The 14,785-nt window shown below is 39.3% G+C and overlaps 1 protein-coding gene across 2 annotated transcripts in view; it reads right to left on the bottom strand.

Annotated features, from left to right (window-relative positions):
* Positions 1–14,785, bottom strand: part of LOC150081655 (rap guanine nucleotide exchange factor 2-like) — a 900,618-nt gene that overhangs the window by 389,025 nt on the left and 496,808 nt on the right. For both annotated transcript variants that reach the window (XM_090380578.1, XM_090380579.1), the window contains exon 3: positions 12,000–12,173. In XM_090380578.1, the coding sequence (XP_090236704.1) occupies positions 12,000–12,173 (174 nt within the window). The remainder of the gene's footprint in view (positions 1–11,999; positions 12,174–14,785) is intronic.

Below are 14,785 nucleotides of genomic sequence, written 5' to 3'. Positions count from 1 at the left end.
ATTATTCTCCATTGCATGCGAAATATTATCAGACTGTGACTCTGACTTCACAGTACACATTCTCTCCAGATAGACTTCTTCAGTTGCAAGATACTAAGACTGTCCATCATGCCCTGATAGAATTTCATGGATCCCAGAAATCAGCCATATCATCAAATTAAAACAAAAAACTCCAACCACATGGAAATTGAAATTATCTGAATATAATGCCAATAGAATAGCTTAAACAAACCCACCTGGACAATCTTCATTCTAAAATCCTTCTGTGTTCCAACAGAAAGATATCAAAAAAAGCTGAACAACCTTGTTACTAAAAAAGTTCCAGGTCCAGAGAGCATTTCTTCACTTGTTCCCAAAGCCTTCACTCCTGAGCTTGCTCATGTCTGTGTTGCCTTTTTACACATTCTTATTCCACTGCTGTTTTTTTTTTTTTTTTTTTTTTCATACTAGGAAATTTGCTTATTTCCAGTTCCTAAAAGAGAGTGGCAAGTTCTCTCCCTCTGCTCTTTTCAAAGTAATGAAGAACTCCATCAACTGCCAAATCTCAAACTACCTCGATACCTTCTATCTGGGAGGGTGCTCGGGTCGTGGAAGAGAACAGTCGGTGGATTTTTGGCTGCTGTAAACAGATAAGAATTTTTAATTTTTACCATATTCTTCATTAATTAACATAGTACATTGTGTTTTATAGAGATATTAAACAGGTTTAGTAGCATTCATTAACTGCTAATTTTGAATTTAACTAGTGATTTTTGGAAGTTACGATTCCCGGTGATGGCACCAATATTGTTCAACTAGCCGCCATATTGTAGTCGATAAGAAATAGCTTAACGTGTATATATATCTCGAACTGATAGTGTAAGGTATAAAGTAAAACTAGATAGCGTAATATGAAGCACTGTATTAGGAATCTGTTACCTTATTATAGTATTATCAATTAATCAAAAATAATATTAATCTTATTCAAATTCATTGTTAATTAAATTGTAATTAAACGGAAATCATGACCCAGACTAGAGCTGTGAAGCAAAGATCACAGACTAGTTGTGACTCGGGAGACACAAAGGGGGAGATTCTCCAATGCATCACAGTCTCAAAAAATGAGCGAAGTGTGAAATGTTTGCCGACCTTTCTAAAACAGGACATGATCTAGTCAAGGAGGATGCCTTTGTGTGTGTGTGCCAGGTGTCTAGAGTGTCAAGAAATTAGGTGCCAACTCAGCATTCTGATGGGTGTCTATGAGAGCTTGAGGAAATTAATGAGGGGCCCATCAAACTCTCAGCTGCCCAGCTCAACGACTGAGCTCATCCCTGTGCATCAGGCAAAACAGCAGCAATCTCCAAGGCAGAATGTGCTCGTCCCAAAGGAACTAGTTATTGTTGGTGACTCTATTATTAGGGAGACATGGAATATGCTATTCAAGAAGGAATGGTGGAACTGGACCAGGGTATGTCTGCCAGGGGCAAAAGTTGATGATGTTGTAGAGCAGATATCATCTTTTAAAGGCACAAAAGGTGATGATGTACACGTAGGAACTAATGACATTAAGAGATCTGCAGATTTACTCAACAAATACAGGTCAATGTTGAAAAAAAAAAAAAAAAAAAGTCGCGAGTTGGGGCTAAACGTGAAAGTGTCTGCAATTCTGCCCAGACACAATAGGACGGAGTATTATGATAAGAGGCTTGTTGACCAATTTGGCCCTGGAGAGACTATGCAAGGCTCAACCAGTAGAATTTTTTTCAGCCTGGTCTGTGCTTGTTGACAGGAGAGACTGCTTCTACAGGGATGGGGTACACTTAAATAGAAACAGTGCAAGAATATTTGCAGATGCTATCGAGGCAGTGTTAGGTGGGTAAGAAAACTGCTAGCTTGGGGGGGAGGGATACACAGACTACACATGACACTTGTTATGATGAACCGAAGGCAACAAATGAAGAGCAAGATAAACACTGATAAGGAGAAAATTGAGTATACTCAGTTATGCAAAGCCATTAGAAAGAGACTCAGAGAGGACATAAGAAGATTTAACACAAGAAAAGCATTAAGGGAAAACAAAGGACTTAAATCAAAGAGTAATACAGAAAGACAAATGATACTGAAAATGAAGAATAGCAATGGTGTACTTATAAATAGCAGAGAAGGCATAATTCAAGTCAAGAGAAGAATAAATTTTGGATGGATAGCATTCAGGAAATATACTTGCATACTGAAGAGCAATATCCCAGTATATCTGAAACATAAAATAATGAACCAATGTATACTCCCCACCATGACTTATGGAAGTGAAACTTGGGCACTCACCAAAAGAATGGAAGAGAAACTGAGAAAAACACAGTGAAAAATGAAACGAATTATATTGGGAATCAGACTATTAGATAAGAAGAGAAACACATGGATTAGGCAACAAACTCAAGTAAAGAACATTCTTATCGAAACTAAAGAACTAAAATAGTCTTGGGCAGGACACATAGCTCAAAGACATGATGACAGATGGACTAAGAAAATAACAGAATGGTACCCAAGGGGAGAACGAAACCTGGAAGACAATGATGGAGATGGATAGATGAAATTCATGAGTTTGTGGGTAGTAAATGGATGGCCATTGCACAAAACAAAAGGAACTGGAAAATTGCTGGAGAGGCCTTCATCCTGCAGTGGATTGAAAATGGATGATGATGATGATGACACAGACTAAAAGGTTAACTGTGGCTGCAGGCAGAGGCAAAAGTGATTCCTGCACTGCTTCTATTAGAATGAACAGCAGCCTTGAAAGCAAAGTAATGGATATTTCCAGGACTGCTGGGAGTCATAGGGGAACAAGTAAATACATGGGCTGTGTTAGGTAACTAAGAATAGGAACAGGTTCATGTATACTTGCATGTGTAAGGACCCATCCTTACAAATATTTAATAAAGTTTTTTAATATTGGGAGAGTTAATTGTAGTTTAAACAGTCAGCTTTCAGTTCAAATACCGTGTGTTAGGAAACAATGGAATTTGAAAGTTTATTCCAGACACTCCCAGCTTTAGTTATATCTCTCGTTTGTAAAGGATTCCTTAAGTGAGTCGTTAATTGAAATAGACCGAAACAAATCCCAATTAAGAAAGGGGCAGTACTCAATAGAAAGGGCACTGAGTACGGAAGTGCACTCTTAAAAATTTCATGGTGCATCTAATGGCAGGTGCAGGGCGACATAGTAGTGGGTGGGGGTGTGAGGTCACAAGGAAGATCTGGAAACTTCTTAGTTGACGGAACTTCCGTTTTACCTTCTAGAAAGTTCCAGAAATTGCTGGACAAACGGAAGTTCTCGCATAAAGGATGGAAGACACGCCCACGGAAGAGGAGAGGAGACGAATGGGAATCACGAGGGAAGGGATGTGGATGTCAACAATTGGCCAGAGGAAAAAGGGGATGGAATTTTGAAGGGAACCAAGAGAGAGGTTTGCGAAGGTATCCGTGACAGAGTCGTGGTCGAGTTTGGGTGGTGGCTGCAGTCCTGGGATAGATGGAAGCCGTAGTGGGAGAATTTGTTATAAGAACTTTGTGAAAGTCTAGAGTCGAAAGGAATGTTCCCTTGAAGAAGCTAATGCAGTCTATGGAGGAAGAAAGGAGGAACGCCCACAGAGAGTCCTAGAAGCAATTTACTCAATTGAGCTGTTGAGCGACTGGCCGACCCGGAAGGTATCTCAGTCCTTGGATGCAACGCAGACCAAGAAAGGGGATAGGATCCTGTATTAACTACAGCAGTGCAGTACCCGGTAGGGAAACCCGGGATAGATTACTGTGTTCCCCGGATGAGCAACCTTTCGCCTTCCAGTCCACGCCCCGAGCAGATAGGAAGGGAGACCGAGCAGGGAGGAATGCCAGCCCATTGTGTAAGTGCTAGAATAAGTACTGAAAAAAAAAAAAAAACTAACTTAGTAATGAAAAGGACTCTAGGAGAACGCTATACATTTTAGGAGAGAATGCCAAAGTAATAACACACATATATATACACGATTGTAATACTTAAAGAGAGATAATTCAATTTAGTAGAGGGGATCAGAGTAATGCAATTAAAGAGTAAGTTAATCTGTAGTTGGAAGTGAAGTTCTGTCTTAATATTAGATTTGAAAGAAATGATCAAATAAGTAACAAAGAATGGTTAACAAATTGGGTAATGGATTACTAACTAGTGTGGAAGTAAAAGTTGAACTTTGAATTATTGTGAATGTTGATTTATTGTGAGTATATCTTATTTGGGTAGAAATTGATTAAACAGGTAGACAATTAAATGAGCGTCTAGCACTAATTAAGGAATTGTGGATTAATTGAACAGAAAGGTAACTAATTAATTTGGTTGCTTATTGTTGACTGTTGACCTGGCTACAAGGAAAGGTTCTTTATTGAATATATGTATTTCCTAATAATTTTGGAAACAAGGAAAGGTTCTTGATTGAATATATGTATTTCCTAATAATTTTGGGAAACGGACACTTAATGAATTATATTTGTCTGTTCATTGGCTGATAGTTGTTTATTGACTTACATGGACTGTTAAGGAGTAAAGAGACAGATTATGTGTTGTGAGAGGTAATAAATACCCGGACCTACTGGAACCTATGTAGAACAACATGAAGAGACACAATGATATACATATGTATTAGAATTTGGTAGTTCTTTTGATAAAAAGGTTGACTTTGATTACAAGATATAAACACATTTAATCGCTAGCAGTATAACAAGTTCCCACTAATTATTGTATTCAGTTAGATGTTGTTGCAAGTTTTTTTATGTAAGAAATGCCAATAAATATTGTTATATTCTACACTTATGAGTTTGTCTGTCATTCTAAACATCAGCCAGTCCAGAGGAAGAATACTTATAATATTGTGACCCCCTTTGAGTCTAGGATTTTCTGAGAATCAAACAAGTCAGGTGTTAAAGTGGGAAGGGTGAATAGGGGGAAAATAAATACAAATAAAATAATAATAATAAAAAGAAAACACCACAAAAATACCATCCCCCCCCCCACACACATGTACACCAATACTAGGAGAATAGTGAATAAATTTGATGAGCTTGAAGTGCTAGTCAAGACATCAAAGGCATATATTGTTGGGATATCAGAGACGTGGTATCACACAGATATAAGCAGTGCAGAATTGGAATTTGGGGAGTACAATGTTTACAGGAAGGGTAGAAGGGCCAGAAATGGAGGAGCGGTTATGCTGTTAGTTAAGAAACACAAAAAATCTAAGGAAGTGCATCCAATTGATTTTGGGGGACAATGCAGTGTTGAGTCTGTTTGGTGTGAAATAGCATTGGGAAAGGAAAAATGAGAGTAGGTGTGTGTTATAGGCTTAATGAATCTGATGACTATAAAGCAATTATGCAGAGAAATAAGAGTGGGCCAGTAAATCAGAATGTCTTATAATGGGGATTTTAACTTTCCAGATATTGACTGGAACTTGTGGTTGGTCACTCTCACACTATCGAAACTTTTGTGGATTTATTGGATGATTGTTTTCTACAGCAACATGTTTGAGAGGCAACCAGAGGGAGTAATACTCTTGATCTGATTATCAGCAGTTATTATTCATGCATTAAGAATTTGCAAATAAAGGAACCACTGAGTGACAGTGATCACAAGGTATTGATGTGGGAATTACTTAAAGATGTAACTACCATCAAGGCTAAAGGGAAGGGCTTTTGCTTTCATAAAGGTGACAACAGAGGTCTCAGAGAATTTTTAAATTCTGTACAGTGGGATCAACTGATGATGTTACAAACGTTGAATTCTAAATGGGAAGCCTTCAGGGACTAATTTTGGAGGCTAGTTTCATTCCAACTAAGAAATGCTGTTCAAAGTTTAGGCTTAAATGGATGTCAGATGAATTAATGAGGCTAGTGGCAGAAAAGAAGAATGTATGGAATGCATATAAAGTACCGGGTGACACAGAAGCTTATGGCAGGTATACACTAGTCTGTAATCAAGTTACAAAGGAGGTTAGGTAGGGGAAGGCAGATTACAAGAAATCTTTGGAAAACGATGCTGCTGTTGTTATTTGGTTTTTAGGAGCATTAGCAACTAAGGCCATATTGCTCCAGGGATATGCGGTGGTCATTCCCTGACCTTTCTGCATCCTCCATATTTGGTGGTCATGGGCTCGAACCCCGGTTTAATCAAGAAGCATGTGCTATGCACTGCTGCTCCTGCCCACCCAGCTACAGAGGTGCCCTGGAAAACGACGCAAAGAAAAACAGCAAAGAGTTCTTTACTTATGTAAACTCTAGGGGTGAATCAGATTGGAGCACTTAACATAGATGGGTTGACTATTGATGATCGTGCTCAGGTAGCTAATAAACTGAAGGAGCATTTTGCATCTACATTCACACGAGGAGTTATTCAATGAGGGAAGTGCCAGAAGTTTATCAAAGACTAACAGGGAACTACTGATTTTGTAATAACTGAGAGCAGCAAAGTGGAGGAGAAATTATGAAGTTAAACATAAGGAAGGCACCTGGGGTGAACGGGATCTATCCAGTTATATTAAAGGAGGTAGCTAAAGAAGTAAGCAAACCCTTAGCCATAATTATGAGAACTTCCTTGGACTCAGTGGCGGTCCCCGTGGACTGGAGGTGTGCAAATGTATCACCAATCCACAAAGGAGGTTCAAAAGGTGACACAAGTAACTACAGAGCTGTTAGTTTAACGTGTGTACCAGGGAAAATAATGGAATCACTAGTTAAAGAAGCATTGCAGGATCATCTAATCAAGACTGCAGTAATAGAAAAGACACAGCATGGGTTTGTTAAAGGGAGGTCTTGTCTGACCAATTTGATTGGATACTATGATGTGGTAACAAAGGAACTGAATGCCAAAAATAATTTTGATATCATATACTTGGATTTCCGGAAAGCTTTTGATACTGTTGCACATGGAAGACTGCTGTAACAAATTGGAGAGGTATGGCATTAAGGGTAAGTTGTTACAATGGATAAAGGGATGGTTGAGTGGGAGATGACATAATTCTTGTTGTTGTTTGGTTTTTAGGAGCATTAGCAACTAAGGCCATATTGCTCTGGGATATGGGGTGGTCGTTCCCTGACCTTTCCGCATCCTCCGTATTTGATGGTCTCGGGTTCGAACCCTGGTCTAATCAAGACGTGTGTACCATGCACTGCTGCTCCTGCCCACCTGCCTACGGAGGCACCAGAGGACAGAGAGGGGTACACTGCTCTTCGTGGACAAATGTTATCAATGGAGTTACCCAGAGTTCCCATTGTTGTTTTGTATATTTATCAATGACATTGATTTAGGTATATCAGGTTTAATGTCTAAGTTTGTAGAAGATACAAAGTTTGGCAGGGTTTTTAACGACAGTAAAGATAGTATGCTACTCCAACTGTATCTAGATAAGTTGGGAAAATGGGCTGATAAGTGGCAACTGAAGTTTAACATTGACAAATGCAAAGTACTACATATGGGTAACAATATCCAAAGAGAAACATAGCAACTGTGTTTTTTTTTTTTTTTTTTTATGTGAACCCCAAACACGAGAGGTATTAGAACCTATAGTACTTAGTACCGTGCTTGAGTTTGAGGTTAAGAAGACGAAAGAAGATATTTGTTGACATTGGACTTGAACTTCTGTAGATTGTAATTTTCAGGAAATACGTATGAAGGAAGGTTGTTCCAGAAAACGGCAGTTGAATGAATAAATGAGGAAGATGAAAAGTTGGTTCTGTGGGTTTGAAGTTGGACAGTAAATGGATGTTGGCTGGTGGCGGCACGTGTTCGGATTACTTTGAAAGAGAGAGCAGGAATTATAGAAGCCAATTCAGAAGAACAGTACCCATGGAAGTATCTGTAGAAGAGGCATGCAGCAGAAACAGTGCGTCTATGAGAAAGCGAGTGGAGAGACTCTGTTAGAGATTAGAAATAAAGCAGGTCATGGGGTCTTGTCTAACTGCCCTCTTCTGAATGGAATCAAGAAGCCGGAGAGAGGTTTTGGGGGCACCACCCCAGATATGGGAACGATATTCCATGGCAGGGCGAATTTGCGATTTATACAGAGTGAGCAGCTGTTTGGAAGAAAAGTAACGCCGAGAGCGAAAGAGAAAACAAAGTTTTTTAGATGCAGAGGAAGCAATATTTGTAATGTGCTTGTGCCAAGAGAGATTAGAAGTCAGGGTAATCCCCAAAAGAGATATCATTTTGCCTAGAAATCGGAGTGTCACTAAAGATAAGCATAGGAGTAGAAGAATCCTTTTTGCGAGATATAAGACAAGACTGAGTTTTAGAAGGGTTGAAATCAACTAAGTTGTCTTTGCCCCACTGGAGAATTACCTGAAGATCGGCATTTAAGGAATTGGTAGCAGATTTTCGAGAAGTTGAAGCTGATTGAGCAGGACAAGGTTTCTCAAAATGGAAAGTGGAATGCAATGTGCTATCATTGGCAAAACTATGGATAGGATTTCCAGTCAATGGAAGAAGGTCATTGATATACAAGAGGAAAAGAGTGGGGGAAAGAACTGAACCTTGGGGGACACCTGCATTAGTGGAGAAGTTAGAAGACAGAGAGATCTACCATCACCCTCAGTGAGCGATCAGAGAGAAAACTGGATAACCAATTACTAAAAACAGTTGGCAAACCATAAGATGGAAGCTTGTTTAGAAGACCTTTATGCCAAATACGATCAAAAGCCTTTGAGATGTCAAGAGCAACTACTTGTGTTTCACCAAACCTTTCCATTGAATTAGTCCATAAATGGGTAACATAAACCAGAATATCTCCAGTGGATCGACACTGACGGAATCCATACTGGTGATCGTTGATCAGACGGAAGGTTTCTAGGTAGTTTAAGAGTTGGCGGTTAATTGATTTCTCCATTACTTTAGAAAGAGTAGAAGTAATTGCAATGGGACGATAATTGGATGGGAGGGATTTGTCACCCTTTTTAGGAACTGGCTGGATATGAGCAAATTTCCAAGCAGAAGGAAAAACACCTTTGGAATAAGAAAGTGAAAAAAGGCGGCAAAGAATAGGAGTAAGTTCAGGAGCACAGGTTTTGAGAACAAGTGGAGAAATACCATCAGGACCTGGAGCTTTCTTAGCATCAAGATTCATCAAAATCCTTCTGATATCCTTTTGACAGAAGACCACAGGAGGCATTGAATGGAGCGTGTTGGGAATGGTGGGAGGTGTTTTACCAAGATCATTAATACATGAGCTGGAAGAAAAATGGGATGCTAGCAGGTCAGCTTTATCCTTGGCTGAAGTGGCAACAGAACCATCTGGTTTGGACAGAGGTGGGAGCAAAGATGGGCAAAAGTTGCGGCCAATAGCTTTGGCAAGAGACCAGAATGCTCGGCTACCATTAGGGCAAGAAGCAAGTTTTCTACTCTTAGCCTGTTCAAACTCTAGTTTGGACTGGTTAATAACTGCTTTACAACTGTTGCGAGCTTTGGTGTAGGCAGAACTTTGGTGTAGTACTTTGGTGGCGAGCTTTGGTGTAGTACTATACTGAGGTAAGTGGAAAGTGAAAAAGACCTGGGGGTAATTGTGCAGTCAAAAATGAAGTTCGCTGAGCAGTGCAGACAGGCGGCCAAAGCAGGTCATGGGGTCTTGTCAATGATATATAAGAATTTTGCTAGCAGGGACAGGGAGGTGATTATCCCATTATACAAGGCAATGGTCAGGCCACACCTAGAGTACTGTGTACAGGTCTGGAGGTCTCATTTTAGGAAGGATGTAGGGTTGCTAGAATAAGTACAAAGAAGGGCAACAAGATTGGTGAGGGGAACAAAGGGGTGCTCTTACCAAAAAAAGCCTTAAGTTCTGCAAATTGCAGTGCCTGGAGAGTAGGCACCTGTGAAGTAATCTGATTAAGGTGTACAAGATCTTGAATGGGTTGAGCAAGCTGAATGATTATGGGATTCTTCGTCTTACTCATACTAAGAACCTGAGGAGGCACAGTTTCAAATTGAGGACAAGATAGTTGAAGAATAGACTTGTGGAAATTTGCCTTTAGGCAGTGGGTAGTATATTGGTGGAGCAGGTGTCCATCTTTCGTTGTGGATGCTAATAGCCTAAATAAATTTAAGACTGAGCTGGACAGGCATTTGGAATGAACGGAGGGGTGAAATGGGAGGGTTTTTTTTTTTTTTTTTTGGCTGATGTCGCATAAGCTCGCTTTCTTGCATCATATGATTCTACTAATGCTATTGCTAATCTGATCAATGATCACCAACATGGAATTCTTCAGTGCTGATCCACTGGTAATATACCTGGCTTATGTTATTCAACTTTGGGCAAATTTTATGAAAAAATTTGGTGAAACCCAAGTAGCTGCTCTTGACATTTCTAAGGCTTAAATGGCTACACTACTGATCATATAGTATGAGCATATATGAGTAAACATTGGTGACAAAACTATCATAACCATAGGAGAGCCACCAGCAGAGTCATGGACCTGATTATTAAATATGGCCATTCTTGCAGGGTATGCTCTTGCTACCAAATCCAGAAAAATCAGGCAGACAGGCTGCAAAGTGGCAATTAAAGTTTAATGTTGACAAATTCAAGTTAGTTAATGGTTAACAGTAATCCCAGATTAACATACCAGCTGTGTGATACCACACACACAGGGCAATGGAGAATGAAAAGAACTGGAGACAACTGTGCAGCCAGATATGAAGTTCTCCGAGCAGTACAGACAGGTGGTTAGGTAAGCTCATTGAGTTTAGTCAATGATATACAAGAATTTTGCCAGCAGGTATAAGGAGGCAATTATTCTGCTGTATGAGGTAATGGTTAGCATTAGTAGAGGCATATGATACAAGAAAGCAAGCTTATATAGCATCAGCCAAAAAAATATATATATATATAAACTCCCATTTCACCCATCCATTCACTCCAAATGTTTGTCCAGTTCTGCCTTGAACTTATTTAAGTTGTTGACCTCTACTACAACAGATGGAAGTTTGTTCCAACTATCAAACACCCGCTGGCTAATGGCAAAGTTCTGCACATCTATTCTACAATTATCTTTCCTCAATTTGAATTTATGTTCTCTCGGGTGAGTAATCTGAGCAATAGGAAGAATACCATTAGCATTGAGCTTGCTCAAACCATTCAAAGCCTTATACACACCTCAATTAGATCACCTCGCAGGTACCTAGTCCCTAAAAGCTGCAATTTGAGAATTTAAACCTTTCTTGGTAACGTCAACCCTTTGTTCCACCACTCAATCTCCTTGCCCTTCTCTGTACTTGTTCCAGCAGCTCTACATCTTTCCTAAAATGAGGCCTCTAGACCTGTATACAGTACTCAAGGTGTGCCCTGACCATTGCCTTATACAAGAGGACATTCACTCCCTTATCCCTGCTAGTAAAATTCATGTATATCATTGACAAGACACCATAAGCTAGTCTTGCAGCCTGTCTGCATTGCTCAGAAAATTTCATATCTGACTGCACAATTACCACCAAGTTCTTTTCATTCTCCACTAACCTGAGTGTAGTAGCACCCAGTTTATACGTTACCCTGTAGTTACTGCTATCCATATGCAGTACTTTACATTTGTCAATGTTAAACTTCAGTTGTCACCTCTCAGCCCATCTACTCAACTTTTCCAGATCCAGTTGCAGTAGCATACTATCATTAACAACCCTGCCAACCTTTGTATCGTCTGCAAAATTAGACATTAACCCTGATATACCTTCATCAATATTCTGTATAATAATGATCCTGTATTATTAAAATACTCTATTATAATTTCATTTTTCTAAGTTTTATTTTCCTCATCTCCCAAAAATCATCTTTGTAGGTTTTAAATTATTTGTTTGTTTGAAATCTAAGCATACTTATCTGAAGGTTCTTACATTCAGGTCTTACTAGATCAGAGATGAAAAGATGGAATAAAAATTCCTCGTTCGTTGGCATATAATTTCAAAACACATTACTCTGCAGAAAGGAGAAGACCCAAGTAAGTAATTTTTTTTTACTTACCAAATATGGGCTGCCTCCCGAATGGAGGCCAGGGTGTTCGCCTGTCAGATCAGAAGGCATGGGAAGCCTGCTGCCTATGACTTCTTGATCCAAGGCTAACATTTTCTCCAAATTCATCGTTGGACATATCGATGGCTGACCAGGCCGCATCAAGGGCGAGTCCGTATAGTCAATCTGCGTAGGGTAAAAAAATGGGAAATGCAATACATTAAAACACAACAACATAATACAATAATCCTAAAAATTACCTACTAGAATATAATAACAGCAGGAAGAATACCATATGCAATATCCTAAAATTTAAATGTCCATCAACAGTTTAACTAGGTAGCCCATCCTCTAACTAGAAGTCCCAGAATGTTACCCAATCCCTTCTCAATTTCTTGAACCAAGAATTGCAATATGCAATCCCTCTTATTGTGCTTGTGTAGAATCTTCCTGCTTACTCTTAGAAGATTCTGCTCATTGTACGTTGTACATAACAGAAACAATAAACTGTCCATCATGGCCGATAGGCTAGGAACACCACATTGTTTAATGAGTAATGGTAAAGAAACACAACCAGTATAGGTGTAAAATATTAATAACAGACAAGAAACACTTAAGTACAATTTCAAAAATTAAAATTAATCACTGAGTGATTTTTGTTATTATGTTTGTTGTAAATCATTAATCACAGTCAACCCATATTCCAGCCAACTGTGGTATTGCTCACAGTTACGCATTTCAAGGAAAATTATCTGCATCTGCAGCATTACCTCTGCATTGTATAGTAAACTACAAGATGGCATTTCTCTTTGCAGTTTGGAATCATACAATTCTTCAGGCTCTGTGGATCAAGGTCCCAGACTCTGAGGGAGGAAGAGGAGGAGGAGGAGACATATCAAGCAACTATGCAATATACCTGGCTTATTTAAGATTGAGACTGAGAAGTGGAATAACACCTGCAAAGTGGCTTCTGTATATACCATCACTGACAAGATTTACAAGGTCAGCACATCAATCTGAAGTAAGGACCGGGTTGGAACCACTTCATCGGGGATAAAAGTCTGTTTCTCAAGAGTTCATATTGGGTTTGGCAGTCCATATATGTGTGTGGCAGCATAGCCGCGAAACACAGAGAGAGAGAGAGAGATCTCATTTCACGGTCCACTATTGTGAAGAAAATACTGATTTTAGGAGAGGGAAAGAGAGATGCTCAGATTTCAGATGCATATACTATTGTGGATATACCACTGATTGAAGGAATGTTGCCACTATCTTTGATTCATTTATGCAGAGGAGATGTTATTTAGTTCTCCTGAGATTTGAGAGCACTGAATCTTTTTACGTAGAAGTCAAGATGGTGTTGAACCTCATCTATTTCATCAAGGACACCAAAATCTCTGTGTTAGGTGACATTTGGTTTAGGTATCCCATCATCCTGTGGTATTATCTGCATTGAGTTTTAATGAAAATAACAGGATGGCAAATTTGTTGCGGTTCAGGCAGAAGGATCAACAAATATTTTCCAAACATATTCAATTTGCTACTAATGGTTGAGGTAATAATAGGCAGGCATGCTGTTTAGAGGTATGAGCACCTTGGTGCCATCTCTAACTGCTTCATGTACAGTTTGGGATTTTCAAGGTCAAATCCAAACCATAGAAAACAAGTTTTTTTTTTGAAATACAATATCTTATTCATATGAATGGAAAAAGCATCGCTGAGAAGAACAGAAAAAGTAAAGGACTTCCTCTTACAGAACACCCTGCTGAAATCCATTCACTATAGCAGTTATCAAATTTCAGGTGGGAAGTTCTGTTTTGGAGAAAGGAAGTAAATCAGTCAATATTAAAGAATCTGTGTAACAAAACGAGAAGAGATGTAGAACCAAGACTATCAAAAGAGTTTACTGGATATACATCAGATAACTGCACATTCATTTTTATTTTCAAATGTCACTAGAATTGCCTCCTGTACTACTAAAACATTAGCGATCATTGCCAATTTGGGAAAAGAGAGTGGAACTCTGGAGCTTGTGGCAACAAGTGCTGAGTGAGCTTCAGAAGGATTTTTTCAAGATCTTCAGAGGTGGAAGCAGTTAAAATTGGGCTGAAGTCCTTTAGTCAGGTGGGAGCATTCATCATTTGCAAAGGAACGAAGGAGTGTTACATCCATTGGCCAGGGATAATTTGCTCAGCCAGGCTGGAATTGTATATGTGAAGCAAAGAATCTATAAGAATGCTAAGGCATTTTATTATGAAATGCAAGACATTATCTATACCTATGGTGGCTGATGCCGAAGAGAGATGATTGCTGTTATGAGTGTTGTCTGGTGATAACAATAGACAATAGCACATTATCTCAGCTGATCTCACGTCAAGATGAAACTGAGATGGATAGGCTTCATCCAAGTACTTGGGAGGATCAGCTAATAACCACCTCATCATATGTCCCACCACAAACTGCTCTCGTGGGTAGCACAGTTGGTAGAATTGCAGTCTTCTCCATACTGCTTGGAAAAGACCAGAGTTCAAGTCCCATCGACGATGTGAGGAATTTTTAGGGTACTTTTTCACACTGTGGCTAAGTTAGCCAGTCTCAGCAAGGGTAGCATGGTTTTTTCCCTTCCTGGAAACCAAAGTTTTTCATCCAGAAAACAAAAACTCAACCACAGAACAGATGCAATTTACAGAAAGTATATACAGAGCAATATAGTTTTAGTTGCTGATACCTCTAAAACCCTACTGCACCAATAATCACCACCACTAACTAAGTTTCCACCTCATATTTCCCTCAACAGT

This window comes from Mastigoproctus giganteus, chromosome 8, assembly GCF_048544385.1.
Source record: "Mastigoproctus giganteus isolate SK-2022 chromosome 8, ASM4854438v1, whole genome shotgun sequence".
In the NCBI taxonomy this organism is placed as follows: domain Eukaryota; kingdom Metazoa; phylum Arthropoda; class Arachnida; order Uropygi; family Thelyphonidae; genus Mastigoproctus; species Mastigoproctus giganteus.
Note: the sequence above shows the minus strand (reverse complement) of the source record. Positions and strands in the feature narration are given on the sequence as shown.